The sequence below is a fragment of the Anolis carolinensis genome, chromosome 4 (assembly GCF_035594765.1).
Source record: "Anolis carolinensis isolate JA03-04 chromosome 4, rAnoCar3.1.pri, whole genome shotgun sequence".
Lineage (NCBI taxonomy): Eukaryota > Metazoa > Chordata > Lepidosauria > Squamata > Dactyloidae > Anolis > Anolis carolinensis.
Genome location: NC_085844.1, coordinates 256,110,904 through 256,137,130, shown reverse-complemented (window position 1 = coordinate 256,137,130; position 26,227 = coordinate 256,110,904). Strand labels below are relative to the sequence as shown.

The following is a 26,227-nucleotide window of genomic DNA, read 5'->3' as shown; positions in this document are numbered from 1 at the left end:
GAATATACTAGTCCACTTCGATATTGTCCACAACATAAATCTTACGAAACCTAATTTAGTAGGGAATTACCCATGTCACCATTGCTCTGTATGTTTTCAATTGCTAGCCTCAAAAACATTCATAGATCCACATTCAGCTTTTAAATACACCCACTGTGCTACTTGTAGTACAAAGGGAGTTATTTATTTATTTCCAGCATTTATATCCCGCCCTTCTCACCCGGAGGGACTCAGGGCAGCTTACACAATTGGCACCAATTTGATGTCGACAACATAGTTAAAATCGTAACAATATATAAAATCCATTAAGAACAATTAAATACAAAATAAAATATAAGACATATGGTTAAATCCGTTCATCCAAGATCCTCATGCTTTATCCATAAATCAGTCCAGGTAGTCTTTGTTGTTTATTCATTAAAGGTCTGAGCACACAGCCATGTTTTTAGCGCTCTTCTAAAGCTCAAAAGGGTTGGTGCTTGTCATATATCTCTGGGGAGGGTGTTCCACAGCCGGGGAGCCACCACCGAAAAGGCCCTGTCTCTCGTTCCCGCCAGCCGCACTTGTGACGCAGGTGGGATCGAGAGCAGGGCCTCACCAGATGACCTTAGGGATCTTCCTGGCTCATAGGAGGAGATACGTTTGGACAACGGGCAGTAAAATCCAGGATTATTGAACACAAAAGCAGAATCAGGAATCAGTCTAGATAATCGATACTCTACAAACACTTTCATGATCAACAACACAGCTCAGAATCATTTAAATTTCACATATTAGAAGTGGTGACACAACCTAAACATATGGATTACAATACTAAATTCTTATAAAGATAATCGTACTGGATGTTCAAGTTACAAATTGAGCACCCTTGTGGTCTAAATGTTGCTTCATGTGAGCCTGTACTTTGGTAAATTTAACATACTATAAATTACAACTATACTGTGAATACAATCAGCCCCATCTGGTGGTTGTAGGCATATATATCATTATATTCAGTGTTGTGACTGCGCCTTCGGGGATTATGGTTGATGGTGATGGAATTCGAAGAGGAAGAAAAAACCCTCGTGATGAGGGTTCACTGGAGGAGTTGCGCAGGAAGCGACTTAGAGAGCTATATGGGGGATCTTCTGAGGAAGATTCAGATGGGGAGATGGATGCTGAGGAACAGGTGGTGGCTGGGGAAGCGGGCACTGAATGGGCACAGCCACCGGAGATGTCTGGGGATTTGGGGCCTATGGATACTTCTGAACCTGGGGTTTCTGCAGGAGCTGATCCCAATTGGGATGCTTGGAGAAGGGAGGATGGTTCTATGATTCTATGATTTTAAGTGTTCATGGGGCTAAGTGTGGGCAGGATGATTGGGACTCCGACGAATTGCTAGGTACTCCAGATCCACGAGCTCTAGCTGTGTGGAGTTCAGACTCTGAGTAGATTTGGGACACCTGGTGTTTGGGTGTGAGTGTTTGGTCACCTAGGAGGAAGGGGAATAAAATGGGAATGTTTGGCCACTGCACTTTGCGTGTGGCAAGGTGTTGCTGAGGCGCCATTGGGATCTCTGTGTTTCCATGAAGACTGGACTTGGACTATGATTTGAATCTGCTGATATCACCTAGCTTGGCTCTCGCTGTGTCTTATCGTGGACCTGTTTTGGATGACTGCACCCTCTTCGGACTTTGGATTGAATTTGACCTGGCTTCTGTCTACACCCTCTGACTGACGGCTACTCCCGGCTTCTGACTATTGGTTTGTCTTTCGGAATTTCTGCTGCCTCCTGACCTGACCTTGGATTCCTCTGACGACGGCTATTCATCATCCCTTTGAGGCTTTCAGCTTATCTGCACCGTGGAAGCAGCTTTATTGCTTTTCTAGTTTGTTTATTTTCCAGCAATTAACTCTATTTGTTTTCCAAAGCTGAATTGAAGCGTTATTTAATTTTTTATTGAATGCCAGCATGGGAAATTAGCGTGGCTCGTTTTTGAGTTATTATTGTCCAATCTACTCTCGAAACACTGAAAAGTGAAGTGTTTCAAGGATATTTCCTGTGTTTATGTTATTTTCTGGCTTATCTTCGGAATAAACTCTGTTTTGTATGTTAACTGGCGTCTGACTCTTGACATTCAGTAACTCCTTCTCACTTTAAATGGATAGCCTATTGTAGCAATTTATTACGGTCTATGACCAGAATATATAGAAATGGGCATAGGTGCCCGAAAGGGGAATCGCAGTTCCCATAAAAGTCAGATAAAAGAGCAAGTTTCTCGGCCTTTTGGCTAAGATCAAGTGTAGTATCACTTTAAATGGATACATACAGTCTAGCTGGTACTTGAAATCATCCCACCTGATGATAATTTTTCCCATTATATTACAGGTGATCCCAAAGAACATTCTATACTCGCAATAAGAACTAACAGAGAGTCAGAAGAGTGTTGCAGAAATACATAAATTCACAGACACTGTGTGTATACAGATATGTATATAAACTTTTGAAACTGACATTTTAAGCTTTTGATTTTGTTATAGCCACTGTTTGTTCTTTTTGTTCAGTACCCACCATTGAAAAAATATCTAAGAACACAAACTTGAGAGAGGAATGTAAAGGGAGTTTCATGTGAATGTACAATTCTGAGTACTTATATCAGATTTATAACTGTATTTGTGTGGATATGTTATACGCTCCTGTTAATTCATTATAATTTTCTCAGATAAATTCACCCGAGGAAGACTAAGAGTCAAAACTGGTCGTGTGTTCTACATGCTCTTTGGTTCAACTGACTGATTTCACAGGTGGCAAATTTATGTATGGAGGAAGCATTATTTGGTATTATATTCATTTTGATGTATGGAGCATTAACATTATATTGTAAATTCTGTACTTATTGTATTAAATTCAATATAAGTTTATATTTTATACCTGTTTATTGGCTATTTACCAGTGGGTACTGACTGCTAGCCACTGGTGTTGGCTGTTAGGTACTACTGTACTGAGTATTTGTTTGTATTTCAATGTGCTAAGGAAAGCTGCTATGAATTGTGCTGTAAATTTTTCTTATTTTTAAGTGAATTTATTTACTTATTTACAGCATTTATATTCCGCCCTTCTCACCCCAAAGGGGACTCAGGGCGGACCACATTGCACACATAAAGTCAAACATTCAATGCCATAACATAGAACATAGACAAGACGCAGGCACGGGCTGGCCTCGAACTCATGACCTCTTGGTCAGAGTGATTTGTTGCAGCTGGCTTGCTATCCAGCCTGCGCCACAGCCCGGCCTAAAGTAGAAACTTTAGTCCAGCTATGCTTTAAAGTAGAAACTAAAGTGTTTTTTTTTTTTCCTTCGTTAGGGTTTGAGTTCAGGGAAACCCAGAGTAAAAAGGGGCTGTTATATCCTTCACAGGATAAAGGCTAACAATCTTCCTCACTCTGCAAATCAAACTATACGGGCGTACTACTAACCGTGGTTTGACATGTATAAGGTTTCTCTCCAGTATGAGTCCTTTCATGTTGCTGCAGATGATGCCTCTGAGTGAAACTCTGTCCACACTCCAGGCAAGTATAGGGTTTCTCCCCAGTATGAGTCCGTTGATGTGAACGTAGGCCTGAACTCTGAGTGAAGCTCTTTCCACACTCCAGGCATTTATAGGGTTTCTCTCCAGTGTGAGTCCGTTGATGCGAACGTAGGCTTCCACTCTCAGTGAAGCTCTTTCCGCACTCCAGGCATGTATAGGGTTTTTCCCCAGTGTGAGTCCGTTGATGTAAACATAGACTAAATCTATGACTGAAGCTCTGGCCACACTCCAGGCATGTATAGGGTTTCTCTCCAGTGTGAATCCGTTGATGTGAGCGTAGGCTTCTATTATCAGCCAAACACTTTCCGCACTCTAGGCATGTATAGGGTTTCTCTCCAGTGTGAGTCCTTTCATGTTGCTGCAGATGATGCCTCTGAGGGAAACACTTTCCACACACCAGGCATGTATAGGGTTTCTCCCCAGTGTGAGTCCTTTGATGCAAACGTAGCTTTCCACTCCCAGTGAAGCTCTTTCCGCACTCAAGGCATGTATAGGGTTTCTCCCCAGTGTGACTCCTTTCATGTTGCTGCAGATAATCCCTCCGAGTGAAACTCTTTCCGCACTCCAGGCATGTATAGGGTTTTTCCCCAGTGTGAGTCCGTTGATGTGAACGTAGACCTGAACTATGAGTGAAGCTCTGTCCACAATCCAGGCATGTATAGGATTTTTCCCCACTGTGAGTCCGTTGATGTGAACGTAGACCTGAAAAATCAGTGAAGCTCTGTCCACACTCCAGGCATGTATAGGGTTTTTCTCCAGTGTGAGTCCTTTCATGTTGTTGCAGATTCTGCTTCTGAGTGAAACTCTTTCCACACTCCAGGCATGTATAGGGTTTTTCCCCAGTGTGAGTCTTTTGATGTGAACGTAGACCTGAACTCTGTATAAAGCTCTTTCCACAATCCAGGCATGTATAGGGTTTTTCTCCAGTGTGAATCCTTTCATGTTGCTGCAGATTTTGCCTATGAGTGAAACTCTTTCTGCACTCTAGGCATGTATAGGGTTTTTCCCCAGTGTGAGTCCGTTGATGTGACTGTAAACCTGAACTCTTAATAAATCTCTGTCCACATTCCAGGCATGTATAAGGTTTCTCTCGAGTGTGAGTCCTTTCATGTTGCTGCAGATTCTGCCTCTGAGTGAAACTCTTTCCACACTCCAGGCATGTATATGGTTTTTCCCCAGTGTGAGTCCGTTGATGTTTACGTAGAGCTGAACTATGAGTGAAACTCTTTCCACACTCCAGGCATTTATAGGGTTTCTCCCCAGTGTGAGTCCGTTGATGTGAACGTAGACCTGAACTATGAGTGAAGCTCTGTTCACACTCCAGGCATGTATAAGGTTTCTCTCCAGTGTGAGTCCTTTCATGTTGCTGCAGATTATGTCTCTGAGTGAAACTCTTTCCACACTCCAGGCATGTATAGGGTTTCTCTCCAGTGTGAGTTCGTTGATGTGAACGTAGACCTGATCTCTGAATAAAGCTCTGTCCACACTCCAGGCATGTATAGGGTTTCTCTCCAGTGTGAGTCCCTTGATGCACACGTAGGCTTCCACTCTCACTGAAGCTCTTTCCGCACTCCAGGCATGTATAGGGTTTTTCCCCAGTGTGAGTCCTTTCATGTTGCTGCAGATGATGCTTCCGAGTGAAACTCTTTCCGCATTCTAGGCATATATAGGGTTTTTCCCCAGTGTGAGTCCTTTCATGTTCCTGCAGATGATGCTTCCGAGTGTAACTTGTTCCACACTCCTGGCATGTATAGGGTTTGTCTCCAGTGTGAGTCCCTTGATGCAAACGTAAGCTTCGACTCTCAGTGAAGCTCTTTCCGCACTCCAGGCATATATAGGCCTTTTCCCCAGTGTGAGTCCGTTGATGTGAACACAGACCTGAGCTATGAGTGAATCCCTTTCCGCACTCCAGGCATGTATACGGCTTTTCCCCAGTGTGAATCCTTTCATGTCGTTGCAGATCATGCTTCCGAGTGAAACTCTTTCCACACTCCGGGCATTCAGATACTTTCTCAGTCATGTCAACAGTGATATGGGTGTTTAATTGCAATACAGATATTTGACTCTTCTTTCTTCCTTTCTTCTCTGTAAGAGAGATCAGGAATTCAGCAAGGTCATCACCTTGAGAGGAATTCTTCTTCCAATATTATTGGTTTCCTTACTGCACTCAAGAAGTGGCTCCACAGAATCCTCGTTTTCCCTGGTCAAGAAAGAAGCCAAAGGTCAAAGATGAAAGCCAGAAAACTTCTTTACCTCCAAGATTTTCCCCCTAAACCTTCATACGTCATATTGAAAATGGAAACACCAAGAAATGCAGGCATCAGTGTCTCAAGCGCATACAGAAATACCAGCAAATGTAATAACTGATTCTTAAAAAAGAATGAATATAGAAGGAAAGAACAAAAGGAAGTGGTAGGTAAATGTAAAGGTTTCCCCTGACGTTAAGTCCAGTCATGTCTGACTCTGGGGGTTGGTGCTCATCTCCATTTCTAAGCCAAAGAGCCGCCATTGTCCGTAGACACCTCCAAGGTCATGTGGCCGCTGGCATGACTGCATGGAGCGCCGTTAACTTCCCGCCGGAGCGGTACCTATTGATCTACTCACATTTGCATGTTTTCGAACTGCTAGGTTGGCAGGAGCTGGAGGTATCAGCGGGCGCTCAAGCCGCTCCTGGGATTTGAACCTGGGACCTTTCGGTCTGCAAGTTCAGCAGCTCAGCGCTTTAACGCACTTCACCACCGGAAGAAAGAAATTAATAACAGAAGAAAGAGCATCAGATTGATTTCATTGGGTTGAACACAAATGTGGACAAAGGAATGTGATGCAGGCAGGCAGAAAGGAGGGAACAGTTCTTTTCAGTAATAAAGGGTGTCACTCACTGGATAATGGGTTTCTCTGAATGACGAGGATGTGCTAAATGCTGAGGGCCACAAAGATTACAGGGCTCCCAGGACTGCTTTCTGAGCACCCCAAATTAGACGTCTGCTGCCACCAAATTCCCTGCCTTTTCCCAAAGGAATCCTGCCATCAGTTCAGACCTTTCCTCCCCAACCAACAAATTCAAACCCACATTGAGGCTTGTTGGGAAGTTCATCCCTCAAATGAGCCCCAGGATGGGATGCAGAGACTCCAGCATTGCGGCAGTACCAATAAATGTACCCAAGGCACCTGTTTGTCCTATTTTTGTGGACTCGTTTCAGTTTGTTCAGCCTGATGACGTGGAGAAGATTCTTCAAGCTGTGAGAATGATCACATACATGCTAGACCCTTGCCCCTCCTGGCTTATTAAATTAAGCAGAGGGGGATTGGCCGAATGGATTACAAGGATTGTAAATGCCTTGTTGGGTCAGGTCTAGATTCCAACATCCCTGAAAGAGGTGGTTGTAATCCATGAGATGACGTGAGCTCCCGTCTGTTAGCTCTAGCTTGCGGGACATGAGAGAAGTCTCCCAGCAGGATGGTCATATATCTGTGCATCCCCTGGGTAATATCTCACACCAGAAGCGACTTGCAGCATGTTCTCAAGTCGCTTCTAACATGATAAAAAAGACCAAATTTGAAAAAATTGTCTCTGGACCCTTGGGTATTAAACAAATATTCACCTATTTCCAATCTCCCTTCTTGGGCAAGTTTCTAGAGCTGGTGGTGGCTACTCAACTCCAGGGACGAAACCGATTATCTTGACCCATCACAGACTGGGTTTAAACCTGGTCATGGGACGGAAACAGCTTTGGTGGATGACCTCTGCAGAGAACTAGACAGGGGGAGTGTGTCCCTGCTAGTCCTCCTGGATCTCTCAGCAGTTTTCAATACCATTGACCATGGGATCCTTCTGGGCCACCTCTCCGGGAGGGGATTTGGGGGCACTCCCTTGCTGTGACTCCGCTCGTTCCTGGAGGATCGGACCCAGATGGTGGTGCTGCAGGATACTTGCTCAGACACCTGGCCATTGGCCTGTGGAGTCCCACAAGGTTTCATTCTTTCCCCCATGCTCTTTAACACCTACACGAAACTGCTGGGTGAGCTCATCCGGAATTTTGGAGTTTGGTGTCATCTGTATGCAGATGACGCCCGACTCTTTTACTCATTTCCACCCAAATCCAAGGAAGCTCCCCAGGTCCTGGACCAGTGCCTGACAGCTGTGATGGGCTGGATGAGGGCTAACAAGCTGAACCTTAATCCAGACATGACAGAGGCCCTCCCAGTCAGTAGGGGTCTAGGGTGGCAACCTGCACTTGAAGGGGTCACAGTCCCCCGAGGACACAGGATCGCAGTCTGGGGCTCCTCCTGTACCCAGCACTGATCCTGGAAGCCCAGACGTGGCCAGTGGCCGGGAGGGTCTTTGCACAATTAAAACTTGCGTGCCAACTGTACCCCTACCTCAAAAAGCCAGATCTGGCCACAGTGGTCCATGCCTTAGTTACATCTAGAATCATAGAATAGTAGAGTTGGAAGAGACCTCATGGGCCATCCAGTCCACCCCCTGCCAAGAAACAGGAAATCGCAGTCTCGGATGGATTACTGCAATGCTCTCTACGTGGGGCTGCCTCTGAAGATGACCTGGGAACTACAACCAGTACAAAGATCTGTGGCCAGGTTGCTGACTGTAGCAAACTATAGGGTACATACTACCCCCCTCCCATTAAAGCAGCTGTGTATATGTTTCCGGGCCCAATTCAAAGTGCAAGTTATGTCCTGCAAATCCCTATATGGTTCGGGTCAAGCCCATTTACGTGACCGCATCTCTCCCTATGAACCTGTTCGGACTTTAAGATCCGCTGGGGAGGCCCTTCTCACAGTCCCACCTCCGTCATAAGCGCAGTTGTGTTGGGAATTCAACCCCACACTGCTCAAGTCTCAAGTCCTCAATGAGGAACAGTTTAGTTAGCTTAGTATAGGCTAAGAGTTTCCCTTCCCCCACAGCTCCTGTATGACAGTTGGGAATGTACCAACTTTTTCTCTCCTCCGTTTCTGCTCTCATTGTGATTGGTTGTGTAGAATGGATCCTTTTCTACTGCAAGCCTTTTTGGATCTGACTTCAGTTGTCTTACACCTTCGTATAAAGGGTATGTGCTGTGCAAAGATGTAGTAGTGCTTAGTGTTTTTCCCTCTCCTGAAGCCTTAGAAAAAATGGGTGTTAGAATCGTTCAGACCCAGTTCTTGATTATTAGGAAATGCAATTATTCTTTATTACTGTAAATGAGGAGTCCCCAAACTTTTTTAACAAGGGGCCAGTTCACAGTCCCTCAGACCGTTGGAGGGCCGGACTATAGTTTAAAAAAAAACAAAACGGTGAACAGATTCTTATGCAATGTGTTGTGAAAGGCTTTCATGGCCGGGATCACAGGGTTGTTGTATGTTTTCCAGGCTGTATGGCCATGTTCCAGAAGTATTCTCTCCTGACGTTTCGCCCACATCTATGGCAGGCATCCTCATACAACAACTCTGAAATTCCTATGCACACTCCACATATCTTATTTTGAAGTAAAAAAAGGGAACAAATACAGCCTCAATGTTAATAATAATAATAATAATAATAATAATAATAATAATGAGGATTGGAAGAGACCCGTGGGCCATTTAGTCCACCCTGCTTCTGCCTTTCTACACCAAAAGCACAAGCAAAGCACTCCATAATAATTAATAAAATAGTAATTAAAATACTTTTGTAAACACAAGCAAAGCTGTCTGTATATATGTGTGTGTGTGAGAGAGAGAGAGATTTTCTTGCTTCGTGGCAGAATGGGATTGGATTGGGTGGCCCACGAGGTCTCTTCCAACTCTAAGATTCTGATTCTATATATATAGTCTCTTGAGATGATAGGAACACAATAAGTTATTATATGGAAATGTAATGAACACAATATATTATTATTATTATTATATGTGTGTGTATACACACACACACACATATATAGTATCTGGAGATGATAGGAACACAATATATTATTATTATTATTATTATATATGTGTGTACACACACACATACACACATATAGTCTCTGGAGAGGATAGGAACACAATATATTATTATTATATGTGTGTGTGTATACACACACACATACAGTAGAGTCTCACTTAGCCAACACTTGCTTATCCAACATTCTGGATTATCCAAGGCATTTTTGTAGTCAATGTTTTCAATATATCGTGATATTTTGGTGCGAAATTCGTAAATACAGTAATTATTACATAGCATTACTGCATATTGAACTACTTTTTCTGCCAAATTTGTTGTATAACATGATGTTTTGGTGCTTAATTTGTAAAATCATAACCTAATTTGATGTTTAATAGGCTTCTCCTTAATCTCTCCTTATTATCCAACATATTCGCTTATCCAACGTTCTGCTGGCCCGTTTATGTTGGATAAGTGAGACTCTACTGTATTATGTGTGTGTGCATACACACACATATATATAGTCTCTGGAGATGACAGGAACACAATATATTATTATTATTATTATTATGTGAGTGTGCATACACACACACACACACACATATATATAGTCTCTGGAGATGACAGGAACACAATATATTATTATTATTATTATTATATGTGTGTGTATACACACACACATATATATAGTCTCTGGAGATGACAGGAACACAATATATTATTATTATTATTATTATTATGTGAGTGTGCATACACACACATATATATAGTCTCTGGAGATGACAGGAACACAATATATTATTATTATTATTATTATTATTATTTGTGTGTGTATACACACACACATATATATAGTCTCTGGAGATGATAGGAACACATTATATTATGACTAGGCATGCATATATCTATCTGGAAGTGTCCCCCCCCCCCCCCCCCCGCCAGCCGGGTGGTCTGTGAGCGTAGCAATAACATGAATTCATTCAAGGAGGTCTCAAGCGCAGTCACCTCACGGGAGGCAGGGAAGGAGAGGCAGGCAGGCAGGCAGGCAGGCAGGCAGGCAGGCGCTCGCTCCGGGTGAAGAAGGCGGGTTCCGGCTCGGAATCCAGCCAGGCCTGGGCCCGCTTCTGGGGGGAGTTTAGGGCTGCACCCCCGCCATTCCTCTCAGGGGCAATTGGGGGCGCGGTCGTGCCAAACCCCGGGCCCAAAAGTGGGCGGGGCCTGTCGCGCCTTCCGAAGCCGGCCCCGCCCTCTCACCTCTCTCTCTCTCTCTCTCTCTCTCTCTCTCTCTCGGCTCCTTTCTTTCCTTGTCTCCAAAATGGCGGAGGCAGGCGAGGCTCCACCCGGGAGGCGCCTCCTCTCCCCTCAGGACAAGCGTCGCCCTCCCATTGGCTGCCTGCCTGCCTGCCTGCCACCCTTCCTCTGGCTGGGATTGGTGGAAGGCAAGGAGAGGGCGGGGCAAGAGGGACGGAGGGAAGAAAGGAAGGCGGGGCCTGAGGGCAGAGAGGGAGGGAGAGGGCGCTCCAGGCCCCGCCCCTTCCGCGCCCCAGAGAGTCGCCCGCTGAGGGGAGCGCGGAGGGAGCAGCCCAGGTCCCGGCGGCCTCTTCGCGGCGGGTAAGCTCGGGCCCTCGGCGGCAGGCCACGCATCGCGGAGGCTCGGGGAGCTCTACGGGCAGCCGAGGCGGAGGAGGTGGGGGGAACCCTAGCATGTTCCTGGGAGACTCGGAAGAGACCTCCGGGGGCCCCCAGCCCGCCCGCCCTTCCTTCCTTCCTTCCTTCCTTCGAGAAGGAATTCATTTTATGGTTGGGTTGTTGTATGTCTTTCGGGCTGTGTGGCCATGTTCCAGAAGCATTCTCTCCTGACGTTTCGCCCACATCTATGGCAGGCATCCTCAGGCTTAAGCGGCTGGGGGTGAAAAGGAAAGGGCCTGAGGATGCCTGCCATAGATGTGGGCGAAACGTCAGGAGAGAATGCTTCTGGAACATGGCCACACAGCCCGAAAGACATACAACAACCCTGTGATCCTGGCCATGAAAGCCTTCGACAACACATTTTATGGTTCCTGTGATGTCTCCCTTGGCTTTCCCTCTCTTGCTTATTCCTGGTTGCTGTTCTCGGGAGGTCTGTTCCATTGGCGCTCATTTTGGGGGTGGGGCTTGGGACTCCCCTGTAGGGTTGGATGAGATGGTTCAGCCTGGAGGCCTTTTCCCCTCCATTTGGCATTCCTGAGCAAAACCTCTTAGAGATACAGTAGAGTCTCACTTATCCAACACTCACTTATCCAACGTTCTGGATTATCCAACGCATTTTTGTAGTCCATGTTTTCAATGCATTGTGATATTTTGGTGTGAAATTCGTAAATACAGTGATTACTACATAGCATTAATGTAATAGTAATGAACTACTTTTTCTGTCAAATTTGTTGTAATAATAATAATAAGATCAGAGTGAAATAATAAATGTATTAATAATAATAAAAATAGAGTAAAATAAATGTAATAGTAGCAACAATAATAGAGAAAAATAATAAATGTAATAATACCAATAATAATAGAGATTAATAGATAGATAGTGTATGTGGAACAATCAAAGAACTAAAGAACATTTATTGTTTATGACGAGTAAATTCATCCTTCAAGAGAAAAATATTGTTTCTACTATGAATGTAACAGTCCTTTGTTTGATTGTTTAACAACGCCTTTTGTATCTGTTTTCATATTGATGTATTGAACCAAATATAAGCCAACCAGGACCCTCACCCAAGTATAAGCCGAGGGGGGCTTTTTCAGTCTTTAAAAAAGGGCTGAAAAACTAGGCTTATACTCAAGTATATAAGTATGTTATTTAAAACCAATTAAAACATCTCAGTCACTGCTCTGGTGAATAAAGAAAATAAAGACCAGTTAAAAATAGTTTATATTAAATCCTCCAACCATTGGATGTTATTGTATGTAACTATTATCAAAAGCCTGTTTATAAAGCCATGTTTTCAATTCCTTCCGAAAGGTTGAAAGCGTAAGGGCCTGCGGAGAGTGTTCCAGAGCCCCGGGGGGGGGGGGGGGAGGAGGACACGACTACTGAGACGGCCCCCTCCCTCGTCTCCACTAACCGCGCTTGTGACGGAGGTGGGACCGTGAGAAGGGCCTCCCCAGTGGATCTTAAAGTCCGAACAGCTTCATTGGGAGAGATAGAGTCATGTAAATAGGATGGGCCCAGACCGTATAGGGCAGGGGTCCTCAAACTTTTAAAGCCGAGGCCGGTCCACAATCCTTCTGACTTCTGACATTTGAAAAAAAAAGCGAACAAATTCCTCTGCACACTGCACATGTCTTATTTGTAGTGCAAAACAACAACAATAACAATGAAAGACCAATACAATATTTAAAAATAAAAATAATTTTAACCAACATAAACCTATCAGGATTTCAATAGGAAGTGTGGGCCTGCTTCTGGCCAATGAGATAGTCAGGTTAATTAGGATTGTTGTTGTTGTTGTTGTGTGACTTCAAGTCATTTCAGACTTTGGGTGAGCCTAAGTCCAAAATTATTTATTTATTCATTTACTACATTTATTTACTACATTTATATCCCGCCCTTCTCACCCCGAAGGGAACACAGAGCAGCTGTATGTACATACAATATATTATATTATTAGCATAGCACAATATTAGCATTATATATTACTATACTGAACTATACCAGTATACTGTAATATTATATGTAATATATAACATATAATTAATATTATTATATGGTAATATTATTAGTATTATATTGTATAAAATGATATTATTATCAATATCATATGTATATACAATATATTATATTATTAAAACTGATATAAAAATATTATGTTATAAATGAAGGCGGGGGCCAGGTAAATGACCTTGGAGGGCCGCATCCGGCCCCCGGGCCTTAGTTTGGGGACCCCTGGTATAGGGCTTTATAGGTAATAATGTGCACTTTGAATTTTTCCAGAAACGTATAGACAGCCAAATGAAGCTGCTTTAATGGGATGTAAAAATAATAGCAACACTTATATTCCTCTCTATCTCCCCGAGGAGACTCAGAGTGGATTACAACATACACAGATAGGAAAACATGTAATGCCTTTACTACAGTGAAATAAAAATGATACGCAAATACACAGAACTAAGGTAAACCCTTCCCCTTTAATCTCCGGCTGATGGAGGAAGTGCTCAACTCCGGCCATGGGGGAGTGCTTTTTTTCAATTTCCAAGCTGATCAGCCTGTTGTCCTTAGACACCTCCTGGTCGTGTAGAAAGCATGGCTTCATGGACGCCTTTATAATAATAATAATAATAACTTTATTTTTATACCCCGCCTCTATCTCCCCAAAGGGGACACAGGGGACCAAGCCCGAATAAAAACAATAGCAATATAAAACACAACAATAGACAAAAAACATGCACAATTATAAAAATTTAAACATTAGCCAGTAAAAACAAATGACAAGAGCTAAAAAACATGGATTAAAATGGAGAGGTTGTAAAAGTAGACCCTCATTTTCTTCTTTCTTTCTAGATTCATTCTTTTTTAAGAATCAGTTATTCCCTTTGCTGGTATCTGTGTATGCGCTTGAGACCCTGATGTTTGCATTTCTTGGTGTTTCCATTTTCAATATGACTTATTTATTTATTTATTTTTCAAACTTATATGCCGCCACTCCCCTAGGGCTCGGAGCGGCTTACAAGAACCGGCTAAAACCAACAATTTAAAAAACATTTTAAAAACATCATTTAAAAAAAAATCTTTAAAACATCCTAAAAGCACCTTTTAAAACATCAGCAACAGAACTCAAAAGCCTGCCGAAACAGGTGTGTCTTACATGCCCTGCGGAAGGCCAACAAGTCCCGCAAGGCACGAACTTCAGGTGGCAAGGTGTTCCACAGAGATGGCGCCACTACTGAAAAGGCTCTGCGTCTAGTTGCAGTTAGATGCAAGGTCTTAAAACTGGGGACTTCCAGCAGGTCTTGGTCCTCAGAACGGAGGGATCTCTGGGGTTTGTAAGGGGTGAGGCGGTCCCTCAGGTACATCGGCCCTGGACCATGTAAGGCCTTGAAGGTAAGCACCATCACTTTGAAAGTGATCCGGTGCTCAATTGGTAACCAGTGCAGCTGCCGTAAGATTGGTGTTATGTGGCATCTTATGGGGACTCCCGCAAGGAGCCGGGCAGCTGCATTTTGCACCAATTTGAGCTTCCGGATCACCGACACAGGAAGGCCAATGTAAAGGGCATTACAGTAATCCAGTCTCGAGATGACTGTAGCCTGGATCACTGTAGCCAGGTTGTCCCTAGATAGATAGGGGGCTAGCCGTCTAGCCTGCCGAAGATGAAAAAAGGCAGTTTTGGTAACGGCGGAGACCTGGGCCTGCATCGTCAGTGAAGGGTCCAAGAGGACTCCCAGACTCTTTACTAGTGAAGACGGGCGTAGCACTTCACCATCCAGGGTTGGCAACTGGATATCCCCACTGCCCGGTCGGCCCAGCCATAGGATCTCCGTCTTTGCTGGATTCAACCTACTGGAACGCAACCATCCAATAATGGCCTCGAGGCACTGGTGAAAACTGTCGGGTACAGACTCCGGTTGGCCTTCCATCTTTAACACAAGCTGAGTGTCGTCAGCATATTGATAACACTCGAGCCCGAAATCTCGGACCACCTGAGCAAGTGGTTGCATATAGATGTTAAACAACAGAGGGGAGAGAATGGCCCCCTGAGGAACCCCACAATGTAGAGGGGACCTCTCAGAGACCAGGCCCCCCCTCTCCACTCGCTGTCCACGGTTGTGAAGAAAGGAGGCCAGCCAATTTAAAGCTGTCCCCCTAACTCCAGCAACGGCAAGGCGGTGGGTCAGGAGATTGTTATCGACTGTGTCAAATGCTGCTGTGAGATCCAATAACACAAGCAACACCGACCCGCCCCGGTCAAGCTGGCATCGGAGATGATCTGTGATGGAAACCAATACAGTCTCTGTCCCATGCCCCGCACGGAAGCCAGACTGGAAAGGATCCAGTCCGGCTGTGTCGTCTAGGAACTGCTGCAGCTGCACCGCTACTGCCCTCTCAATCACCTTGCCCAGAAATGAAAGATTCGAAACTGGGCGGTAGCTGGAGGGAACCAAACGATCTAAATCTGGTTTTTTCAGCAGAGGAGAGACCACTGCCTCTTTTAATCCCTCTGGAAAGACTCCTTGCTCAAGGGAGCTGTTTATTATCTTCAGCAGCGGGTCACGTAATCCCTCCAAGCAGGATTTTACTAACCAAGAGGGACACGGGTCAAGGGAGCAAGTGGTCGGTCTAGCTGCAGCTATGAGCCTATCGAGACCCTCTGCGTCCAGTGGGATGAACTGGTCGAGGGTGGGCCCAGCAAGTGGCCACGGAGTCTCAAGTTCTCTCATTGTATCAGTTGTGGCGGGGAGGTCCCGGCGTAGTAGTGAGATCTTGTCAGCAAAATAGCTTTGAAAAGCCTCGGCTGAAGGGGTCTGATCATCACTTTTTGGGTTGGTAGAAACCGTCGTTAGAGATCTAATTATTTTGAACAATTTTGCCGGGCGTGAGCTGGCGGACTCTATCAAAGAGGCATAGTATACTCTCTTTGCTTCGATGGTAGCATGCTCATAGGACTCCATAAATGCCCTGTAAGCTGATCTCGAAGCTCTGTCATGAAGTTCTCGCCACACGCCCTCTAGCCGCCTCTTTTCCCGCTTCATCGATCGAAGTTCCTCGGTGAACCAAGGAGACCGATTTCGGTGGGGTTGGAGAGGGCGTCTAGGGGCGATCTCGTCGAGTGCATTGGACAGCCTGATGTTCCACATGTCCACCTGCACATCGATTGAGTCGCTGACAGGCTCCAGATCCTTCAGAGCATTCTGGAACCTACTAGGTTCCATAAGTCTTCTTGGGCGAGCCCAAATCGGCTCGGCGCCCTTGCCAGGTGGGTAGGCATGCTCCAGCCTGACTCTCAGGGCACAGTGATCCGACCATGGAACCTCTAAAATAGAGGCTTGGGTCACTTGAATTCCTGCGCTGAAGATCAAGTCTAGCGTATGTCCTGCTTGATGCGTGGGCCCAGTACTGCAGAGCAAGAGTCCTAGTGTCTCCATGGTAGACACTAGGTCCATAGCCGCTGCTGAGCAAGAGTCCGTATCAGCGTGGACATTGAAGTCCCCCAGGACAACAAGTCTGGGGAACCTCAAGGACCACTCCGACACAGTCTCGAGCAGCTGGGATAGGCTGTCTGCTGGTGCACTAGGCGCACGGTACACCAGCAGAAAGGCCATGCTCTCAGGGGAATCCCACACCAGACCAACACATTCAGTGCCAGAGATGTCCACAACAGGAACTGCCCTAAGAGAAAAGCTTTCTCGGGAGAGCATAGCCACCCCACCCCCCCGCCTCCCACTCCGCATCTGGTGGGTGATTACATAACCTGGAGATGTTATTTCCTGGAGTAGGATCTCGTCCCCCTCTTGGATCCAGGTTTCAGTGATACACACTAGGTCAGCTCCCTGGTCAGTAAGAAAATCTCTGATAGTAGCAGTTTTATTCCTTATGGACCTAGCGTTCACCAACACCAGGGTAGGAGGGGAGGAAACTGGTCGCCTGTCATAGGTGCACTTGGGGATAGGCCGCAGGTCAGAGGGGGGCCGAGTCTTCCGTCGACTCAGCCTCCCTCTAATTTTCGGCCTGAGCCTACCGTCATATCTCCCCCTCCCAGAGATCGTAGGAATTCCCATACACAGACCTACTTCTCTTGGGGGCTCTACAGCAGAAACTAGGTGCCCAATGTTCGACTGGCCCCCTGAAAAGGAGGTGGGGCATGGCCAATTACCAAGTGGTCATAAATAGAGCCCTCAAAGTAATGAGGGGCAGGTGTAAAGGCCAGAACACCCCGGCCAGCATTGTGGGTGGGGGGGTGATCTAGGGGACGTCAAGTCTAGGTTCCCTCGAGAGTGTTGGGATAAGTTCTTAACTCCACCACACCGGGAGGTCACTCTCTCTTTTATGTCCACAGTTCTGATACTCGAATCCCAGGTACTAGTGTTTTGGGGGCGTGCTCCCTTCTCCATATTAACAGATCTAGAACCACTTGGTGGAACATTGGCCAATTTGTGGGAGAAGGGAGTAGTTGCAGGTCTTGTCCGGTTACCGAATCCTACTCCCCAGAAGATTCTAGTCTTAAATTTCTTTTGATGACAGCCACGTCTCTGAGACCTACGATTTGGAGGCTTACCGGTTCCCATCATTGTATATTTGTCCATGTCTGGGGCTTCAGGTTCTCCAGAGTCTGTGGTCAGACCATCTTGGCCCGCTGCCAATCCAGCACTCTGCAAAGTGCCAGGAACTCCCTCTGCTAGAAAAATAATTTGTTCTGGCTTCTCACCAGAAGTCCGGCGCATATCATGGCAGCGTTTCTGTCTCCAGTCGGTGTGACCCGCACGCCTGTGCCGAAGCTTTTTGGGGTTTGGAGAAGAAGGCATGAGCTCACCGATGGCGTCCCCAAGGTCAGCCGCCATCTTTGGTGCTTGCCTCTTTGACAGGGAGAGGCAGCGACGTCGTTGGGGGCTTCCACAAAAGGGGGGCACTGAAGGAGAGACAGGCACCCGTCCAAGGATCTCTGTCACATCCAATGCGTCCATTTCAGGCAGAGAGGGCCAGTCCTTTTCCTGTCTGGTGGTCCCAGGGGGTCCCTGCCCAGACCAGGGACATGGGTTGGTCGGCCCAAGATCAAGAGGGCATAGACCACCAAACAAGCAGCCATGGTATGAAGGTTTAGGGGGGAAATCTTGGAGGTAGAGAAGGTTTCTGGTTTTCATCCTTGACCTTCTTCTTTCTTGACCAGGGAAACGAGGACTCAGTGGAGCCATCTCTTGGGTGCAGTAAGGAAACCAATATTACCAGAAGAAGAAATCCTCTCAAGGTGATGGCCTTGCTGAATTCCTGATCTCACTTACTAATAAGAAAGGAAAAAAGAAGAATCAAGTCTCAGTATTGCAATTAAGCACCCATATCATTGTTGACATGACAGAGAAAGCATCTAAAAGCCTGGAGTGTGGAAAGAGCTTCACTGAGAGTAGGAGCCTACAATTGCATCAATGGACTCACACTGGAGAGAAACCCTATACATGCCCGGAGTGTGGACAGAGTTTCGCTTCTAGTTCAGGTCTACGTTCACATCAACGGACTCACACTGGGGAAAAACCGTATACATGCCGGGGGTGCGGAAAGAGTTTCACACGGAGGGATCATCTGCAGCAACATGAAAGGACTCACACTGGGGAAAAACCCTATACATGCCTGGAGTGTGGAAAGAGCTTCAATTGGAGTGGAAAACTACGTAAACATCAACGGGTTCACACTGGAGAGAAACCCTATACATGCTTGGAGTGCGGAAAGAGCTTCACTGAGAGTGGAAACTTATGTAAACATCAACGGACTCACACTGGAGAGAAACCCTATAAATGCCTGGAGTGTGGACAGAGTTTCGCTTCTAGTTCAGGTGTACATTCACATCAATGGATTCACACTGGGGAAAAACCCTGTACATGCCTGCAGTGTGGAAAGAGCTTCACTGAAAGTGGAAGCCTACGTTTGCATCAACGAACTCACACTGGGGAAAAACCCTATACATGCCTGGAGTGCGGAAAGAGTTTCATTCGGAGGGATTCTCTGCAGCAACATGAAAGGATTCACACTGGAGAAAAACCCTATAAATGCCTGGAGTGTGGAAAGAACTTCACTCAGAGTGGAACGCTACGTTTGCATCAACGGACTCACATTGAAGAGAAACCTTATACATGCCTGGAGTGCGGAGAGAGTTTCCCTAAGAGGCATCATCTGCAGCAACATGAAAGGACTCACACTGGAGAAAAACCCTATACATGCCTGGAGTGTGGAAAGAGCTTCACTTGGAGTGGAAAGCTACGTAAACATCAACGGACTCACACTGGAGAGAAACCCTATACATGCCTGGAGTGTGGAAAAAGCTTCACTGAGAGTGGACACCTACGTAAACATCAACGGACTCACACTGGAGAGAAACCCTATAAATGCCTGGAGTGTGGACAGAATTTCACTTCTAATTCAGGTCTACGTTCACATCAATGGACTCACACTGGGGAAAAGCCCTATACATGCCTGGAGTGCGGAAAGAGTTTCACTTCTAGTTTAGGTCTACGTTTCCATCAACAGACACACACTGGGGAAAAACCCTATGCATGCCTGGAGTGCGGAAAGAGTTTCACTCGGAGGAATATTCTGGAGCAACATAAAAGGACTCACACAGGGGAAAAACCCTATACATGCCTGGAGTGTGGAAAGAGCTTCACTCAGAATGGAAAGCTACGTTTGCATCAAAGGACTCACACTGGAGAGAAACCGTTTACATGCCTGGAGTGCGGAAAGAGCTTCACTGAGAGTAGATACCTACGTACGCATGAACGGACTCACACTGGAGAGAAACCCTATAAATGCCTGGAATGTGGACAGAGTTTCGCTTCTAGTTCAGGTCTACGTTCACATCAATGGACTCACACTGGGGAAAAGCCCTATACATGCCTGGAGTGTGGACAGAGCTTCACTGAGAGTAGAAGCCTACGTTCACATCAACGGGTTCACACTGGAGAGAAACCCTATAAATGCCTGGAGTGTGGACAGAATTTCATTTCTAGTTCAGATCTAAGTTCACATCAATGGACTCACACTGGGGAAAAACCCTATACATGCCTGGAGTGCGGAAAGAGTTTCATTTCCAGAGTAGGTCTACGTTCACATCAGTGGACTCACACTGGGGAAAAACCCTATACATGCCTGGAGTGCGGAAAGAGTTTCACTCGGAAGGCTATTCTGCAGCAACATCAAAGGACTCACACAGGGGAAAAACCCTATAAATGCCTGGAGTGTGGAAAGAGCTTCACTCAGAGTGGAAAGCTACGTTTGCATCAAAGGACTCACACTGGAGAGAAACCGTTTACATGCCTGGAGTGCGGAAAGAGCTTCACTGGGAGTAGATGCCTATGTACACATGAACGGAGTCACACTGCAGAGAAACTCTATACATAGAATCATTAACTTGGAAGAGACCCTGTAGGCCATCCAGTCCAACCCCCTGTCAAGAAGCAGGAAAATTGTATTCAAAGCACCCCCGACAGAAGGACACCCAGAGATTTGCTAAGACAGAGACGGAGCTTTTCAAACTTTACATGTTGTTGATACGTTTTAGACATCCATTCTTTCATGACACGGAAATTCAGTTTCACTAGCAAACCAACCCCATATATGGAGATAAGTTTCTTTCGTGTTACTCCCAAGTAATTGAAGTGAAACCTTCTTCCTTGCAAACGAAGTGACGAACTGGCTGAAAAAGGTGGAGGGAGATTCTATGACACAAGCATCAAAAATTCATTCCAAACAAAATATATAACAAAATATATTTAACTGAATGGTGATTCTGTGGAAAAATACTGTAATGCCTGTGTTGTCGAAGGCTTTCATGGCCGGGATCACAGGATTGTTGTGTGTTGTTCAGGCTGTATGGCCATGTTCCAGAAGTATTCTTTCCTGACATTTCGCCCACATCTATGGCAGGCATCCTCAGAGGTTGTGTAATACCTGTGCTATCATCCTTATAAATTTGATTAAAATATATTCATTCTTTGTATTTTTAAAAAATCTTGTAACCTTACTTTCTAGATATCCCTTGTATATGGCTGGAGTTACACTTAAAATAATAATAAAAATAACAACAACAACTATTATTATTGTTATTTTACCTGCCTCTTGTAGCTCGAGACTGGTTACAGAATAACTAAAACACATAAACTTTGTAAACATCCCACAAATTTATATGTTAAAACATAGTTCTATAAAATGCATATTAAAATACACAGAACAGACATTAAACACAGGACACGAGTTTAAAATCCATGCTTAAAGCTGGCTGGGTAGACTTGCTGGGAGAATCCTAGAATCACAGAATTGGAAGAGACCACGTGGGCCATCTAGTCCAACCCCTTTTAGTGCCATGAAGGAAAAGCACAAAGTACCCCTTTAGGTTTTTAGAATTAGATGGTGTGAAAATTCTGATACTCATTTAGCTCTTTTTCCAGCAGGTCGTTCCACAGTTTTGGGGTGACCGAAGAAAAGGTCCTCTGGGTGATGGCCACCAGTTGGGTTTCGGATGGATGGAATAAACATCCGTCAGAGGGGTGGGTTGTAAGGGAGAAGGCCATCCTGGATCCAAACCATGCAGGGCTTTAACCCTCAAATCAAATGCTGTTTGTCTTGCCCGGAAACACATTGACAGCCAATGGGGGCGGTGGTGTTGCAACAGGTTAAACTGTTGAACTGTTGAATCTGCTGATCTAAAGATTAGCAGTTTGAAGCCACAGTACGCTGTGAGCTCCTGATGTTAGCTTTAGCTCCTGCCAACTTAGCAGTTCCCAAACATGCAAAGGTGGCTAGGTCAATAGGTACAGCTTCAGCGGGAAGGTAATAAAGGCGCCCATGCAGCCATGTCGGCAGCACAACCAGGAGGACAGCAGGCTCCTGGGCTTGGAAATGGAACAAGAGCACCTCCCTCCCTCCCCGTGGCCAGAGTTGAGCACCGCCTCCAGAAGCCGGAGACGAAAGGGGAAGCCTTTACCTCTGTTCTGTGTATTTGCATGTCACTGTTCTTCCACTGTATTAAAGGCACTGAATGTTTGCCTACCTGTGTATGTTGTCTGTTAGGTCCCAGCCAGCCAAGGCACCAAGGCCTGCAGCGTTTCAGGACCTGCCCTTTGACACCGATAATGAGGAGGAATTCACTGACATTGCACCCTCCACGGAGGGGCCTTTACAGCTGCAGGTGCCTGAAATGTTGACGTTGAAGAATTGTTAATTGGGGAGGATTCTTCTAGTCCTTCATTGCAGACAGAGCCAGATGTGGAAGAAATGCCTGGGAACTGAGTGTTTAATCGTAAAGAGTTTGTGACTAGACAAAGGGGGGCAAAACAGGAAATTTACCACAGCCAGAGACTGGCAAACATGGGAAAATGGGTAGCATTCCCTTGAGAAAGTTTTGGGAGTTTGTACTCCCCAACTTCTGAACAGACCAGAATCTGTTAAAAGTGTGTTTGGTAGATTCCTTTGCGGTGTCAATGATGCTTTCTGGAGAAAGGTTTCTCTGTTCCTAGTTCCTGTTCAAGCCAAGTTTCCAGTTTCCAGTCGGGCTGCGCCAGGCCGCGACTCTCAAGTAGACCCCGACCTTACTTCGGATGTTATTCCTCGTTCCTGATTCAAGATCGCCCCTGCTTTAACACCTTGTTTCCCTTGATTGCTACAAAGCATTTCCAGTGGATAGAACTCTGTTTTCTACCAGCCTTGTTTCCCTGTTTAACTTTGTGGATTTGATTTCTTGGGAGAGCTAACGAGTTCTCATTTTGGATTATAATATCGGACCTTTTCCTTCACATAATTAAAACTATCATTTACTTTCTGACAAGAACTGTTCCTTACTCAGACTTTATACCTAATTTCCTTTGGATCTATAATTGTTTTAATAAAGATAGAGTGGGTTATATTGGCTCTTGTCTGGTTTTCGAGTGCTCACACTGCCTTGGGGTGCAACATTGTCATCCGCTCTGCGTTCCCTCGGGGAGATAGAGCGGAATATAAATCAGGTGCATTAGTATTATTATTTTAGTATGGGGTATACTATCCTCATGCCTGGATGTCCCTGTGACCAACTGGCTGCTGCATTTTGAACCGACTGGAGTTCCCAAACTTGGCACAAGGGTCGCCCAATGTAAAACGCATTGCCAGTGTGTGTATTGAGGGCCATCCTGGATTCCACAAGTCCCCAGTCCTCAGCGAGTAGCTAGGATAGAAAACAGGCTTAGAATCAGGGAGTCCTTCCTCTATTCCCTAGAAGGGGCCTTTCCTGCCGCTACTCTTCCTGCTTGACCACTGTCAACTCCCGTGTCTGAAGATGTCGCCATGGTCTCTCTTTGAGGTGTGAGGTAGCTTCCTCCCTATTGGTGTTGTGGTTGCCCCTGGCCTTTGACCACGTGGTCAGCCTCCCTTACGTCCTTCGCTGCCTTGGTTCTCTCGAGAGTATGCATTCTGCCTTTCTCCAGGCGAAATGTAGCTACATGGATATTTGGATATTTTTACCCTTTTACCTTCCTTGGAAGATAGCTTAGACAACGAGTCTGCTCCAAGAACCTTTTCTATCTAGAAGGGATTTCTTTTTACCACAATAAATATTTTGAACCTATAATTGTGGCTCTGCAATCCTTTGCCATCCTAAGGAACAAAAGCATATCCCAGCTCTCCACACGTAAGTTTCTGCTGCTCACGAAGTGTGCTTCTGCCACTCAGCTGCATTTTATATGGAATCACCCCAAGGGGGGTTATTTTTGAGTCTAACCGCTCAGTAGATTCCCAACAGCTTGAACTACCATCTTTAGGTCCTCCAAGTCTAGGAAACATCAGCCAAAGCTGATAGTATGCACTCCTGGCCGTTGCATCTCCCTGGACTGACATTAGGAGAGATGGATCCAGGAGCCCTTCTCCCTAAGAACAACGACAACAACACTATTTATTTTCCACTCTTCTCCCCGATGGGACTCAGAGCAGATTACAGCAGATAAACAGACACAGACAAACATTCACTGCCTTGTGACAATGACAGACAATGAGACACAAATACACAGGCAAAGGCTTCTCCTTTCTGGATTGCTGTGAGTTTTCTGGGCTGTCTGGCCATGTTCCAGAAGAATTCTCTCCTGACGTTTCACCCACATCTATGGCAGACATCCTCAGAGATTGTGAGGTCTGTTGGGAACTGGACAAGGATGTCCAGGATGGAAGAGAGAACTCTTGTCTGCTTGAGGAAAGGGAAATGTTGCAAATGGCCACCCTGATTAGCACTGAATGGCCTTGCAGTTTCAAAGCCTGGCCTGCTTCCTGCCTGGGGGAATCCTTTGTTGGGAGGTGTTAGCTGGTCCTGATTGTTTCAAGTCTGGCATTCCCCTGTTTACAGAGGGTTGTTTATTTGCTGTCCTGAGCCACCCAGCCTCTGCTTAGAACCTCCAGGGAAGGAGGCTCCTGCTGCCAAGCTCCCTGGCGACAGCAGGTGCCTCTGCTGAACAGCTTTTGAGCAGGAAGTTCATCCTGATGTTCAGGCGGACTCTCATTTCTTGCAGTTTAAATCCTAGTCTCCAAAGCAGCAGAAGCCAAGCATTCTGTCCCTTCCGCGATGGGACATCCTTTCTAACATTTCGCTCTCAGCCTTTTCGTCTCCAAGCTAAGCCTGCGCAGCTCCACAAGCTGCTCCTCGGAGGGATTTGTGGTTTCTACACCTTTGGCCATTTTGGTGGCCCTTCTCTGGACGCCTCCCATCTTGTCCACATCCAAGCAATTTGGCCCAGGGATTGGGGTGGGGGTGTCCCTTGGGGAGCTGTTTGATGAAGCAGCTGCCTCGTCTTGAGGGGACATCTGTGTCCATGTCCATGGGTTCTGCATCCACCCCTATGGCTTGAAATGATTCCTCTCCACTGAAAAGAAATCTCAAAAGCAGAGCTAGGTTTTTGGCATTGCATACCAGGGATGTCATTGTCTTGCACATTGTACTTCATGGGACTTGGGCCTCCGTGGATTTTGGCATCCACACGAGGCCCTGGAAACAACCCCAAGTGGACACCGAGGGGCCCTGTCTAGGTATCTCATGCCACAGAATGAGAGTGGGGGTGGAGTGGCCCCCCAGGTGTTGTTGAGCGGCCACTCCTAGTCGCCCCCTGAGCACTGACCCTACGGCATCCGTCCCACTGGCTCCAGGGCTTCTGGCCAGGCTTGCCCATTGGCTTCCTCTGAGAGTGTGGCTTGCCCAAGGCCACCCTGTGGTTTCCAAGGCTGAGTAGAAATGTGAACCCTGGTCCCAGAGTTGGAGTCCAGCACTCACACCACTGCACCAAGCGGGCTCTCATTCCTGGGTGTGAGAATGGAATCAGCAAAGGTCAGCAAAGGTCAAAGGTCCTTTGCAAAGACCATTTCACGGAGTTGGAGGGAAGGAAAGGGGACAAGGAGGGCGCAGGGCTTCCTGCAAATGGCTGGGAAACCACGTCCAGGAATTCCTTCTGGAAGTCTTTGGGTTTTTTTGAAAAGGAAGAAACGTGCTGCCTGGGTGGAGTCTCCTTCTGTGGAGGAGGCCAGATGTGCCTCTGTCGGGAGGGCTTGAGCGACACCTTCCTGCCTGAAGAAGGAAGGGGATTGGGCTGGGTGGCCTTTGGGGTCTCTTCCCACTTGAAGAGTCCATAAAATGCCCCCTGAGGTCACCCAGGATCTGAGATTGTGCCCTTTTTCTCTTCCAGGGTAAAGTGTTGTTGAGTATGAATTTGGGAGGCCCTGGCAAAGCAGAGACCGGCCAGACCCAAAAAGGAGGATCCGGGAACCCTGGCGAGACAGCAAGAACCCAATGGAATTTCCCCCTAATTTTTCCAAATAAAAATCTCACCAGGTTGAAGGAAAGCCACTGGGGTGTTTATTTAATTCCAGCTGGAACGGATGACGACCGCAATCATTTGTCCAGGAGCCGACATAACTCAATGGGCGAAGAAACACAACATTTATAGGAAAATACAGAGCTGTCAAATTCAAATTTCCCACGCCCGCCTCCATGCTGGCTTCACGCGATTGTGTCACACCTCAGAATAGTTCACCTTGCTGTAGATGTCAGGCCATCTTTTGTAATTTTA

General features: G+C 46.1%; 2 protein-coding genes across 2 annotated transcripts; one reads left to right on the top strand and one right to left on the bottom strand.

The window, feature by feature from the left end:
* Positions 1 to 132: 132 nt before the first annotated feature.
* On the bottom strand, positions 133 to 10,768 carry LOC100559229 (zinc finger protein 850-like). Its single transcript, XM_062979283.1, has 2 exons — positions 10,475 to 10,768; positions 133 to 5,770 (listed from the first exon to the last, which is right to left on the bottom strand). The coding sequence occupies exon 2, from the start codon at positions 5,588 to 5,590 to the stop codon at positions 3,437 to 3,439; it is 2,154 nt and encodes a 717-aa protein (XP_062835353.1). The 5' UTR covers positions 5,591 to 5,770; positions 10,475 to 10,768; the 3' UTR covers positions 133 to 3,436.
* A 209-nt stretch (positions 10,769 to 10,977) lies between these two features.
* On the top strand, positions 10,978 to 26,000 carry LOC103282446 (oocyte zinc finger protein XlCOF6-like). Its single transcript, XM_062979280.1, has 2 exons — positions 10,978 to 11,080; positions 18,334 to 26,000. Exon 2 carries the CDS (start codon positions 18,513 to 18,515, stop codon positions 20,550 to 20,552), a length of 2,040 nt encoding a protein of 679 aa, XP_062835350.1. The 5' UTR covers positions 10,978 to 11,080; positions 18,334 to 18,512; the 3' UTR covers positions 20,553 to 26,000.
* Positions 26,001 to 26,227: the final 227 nt, after the last annotated feature.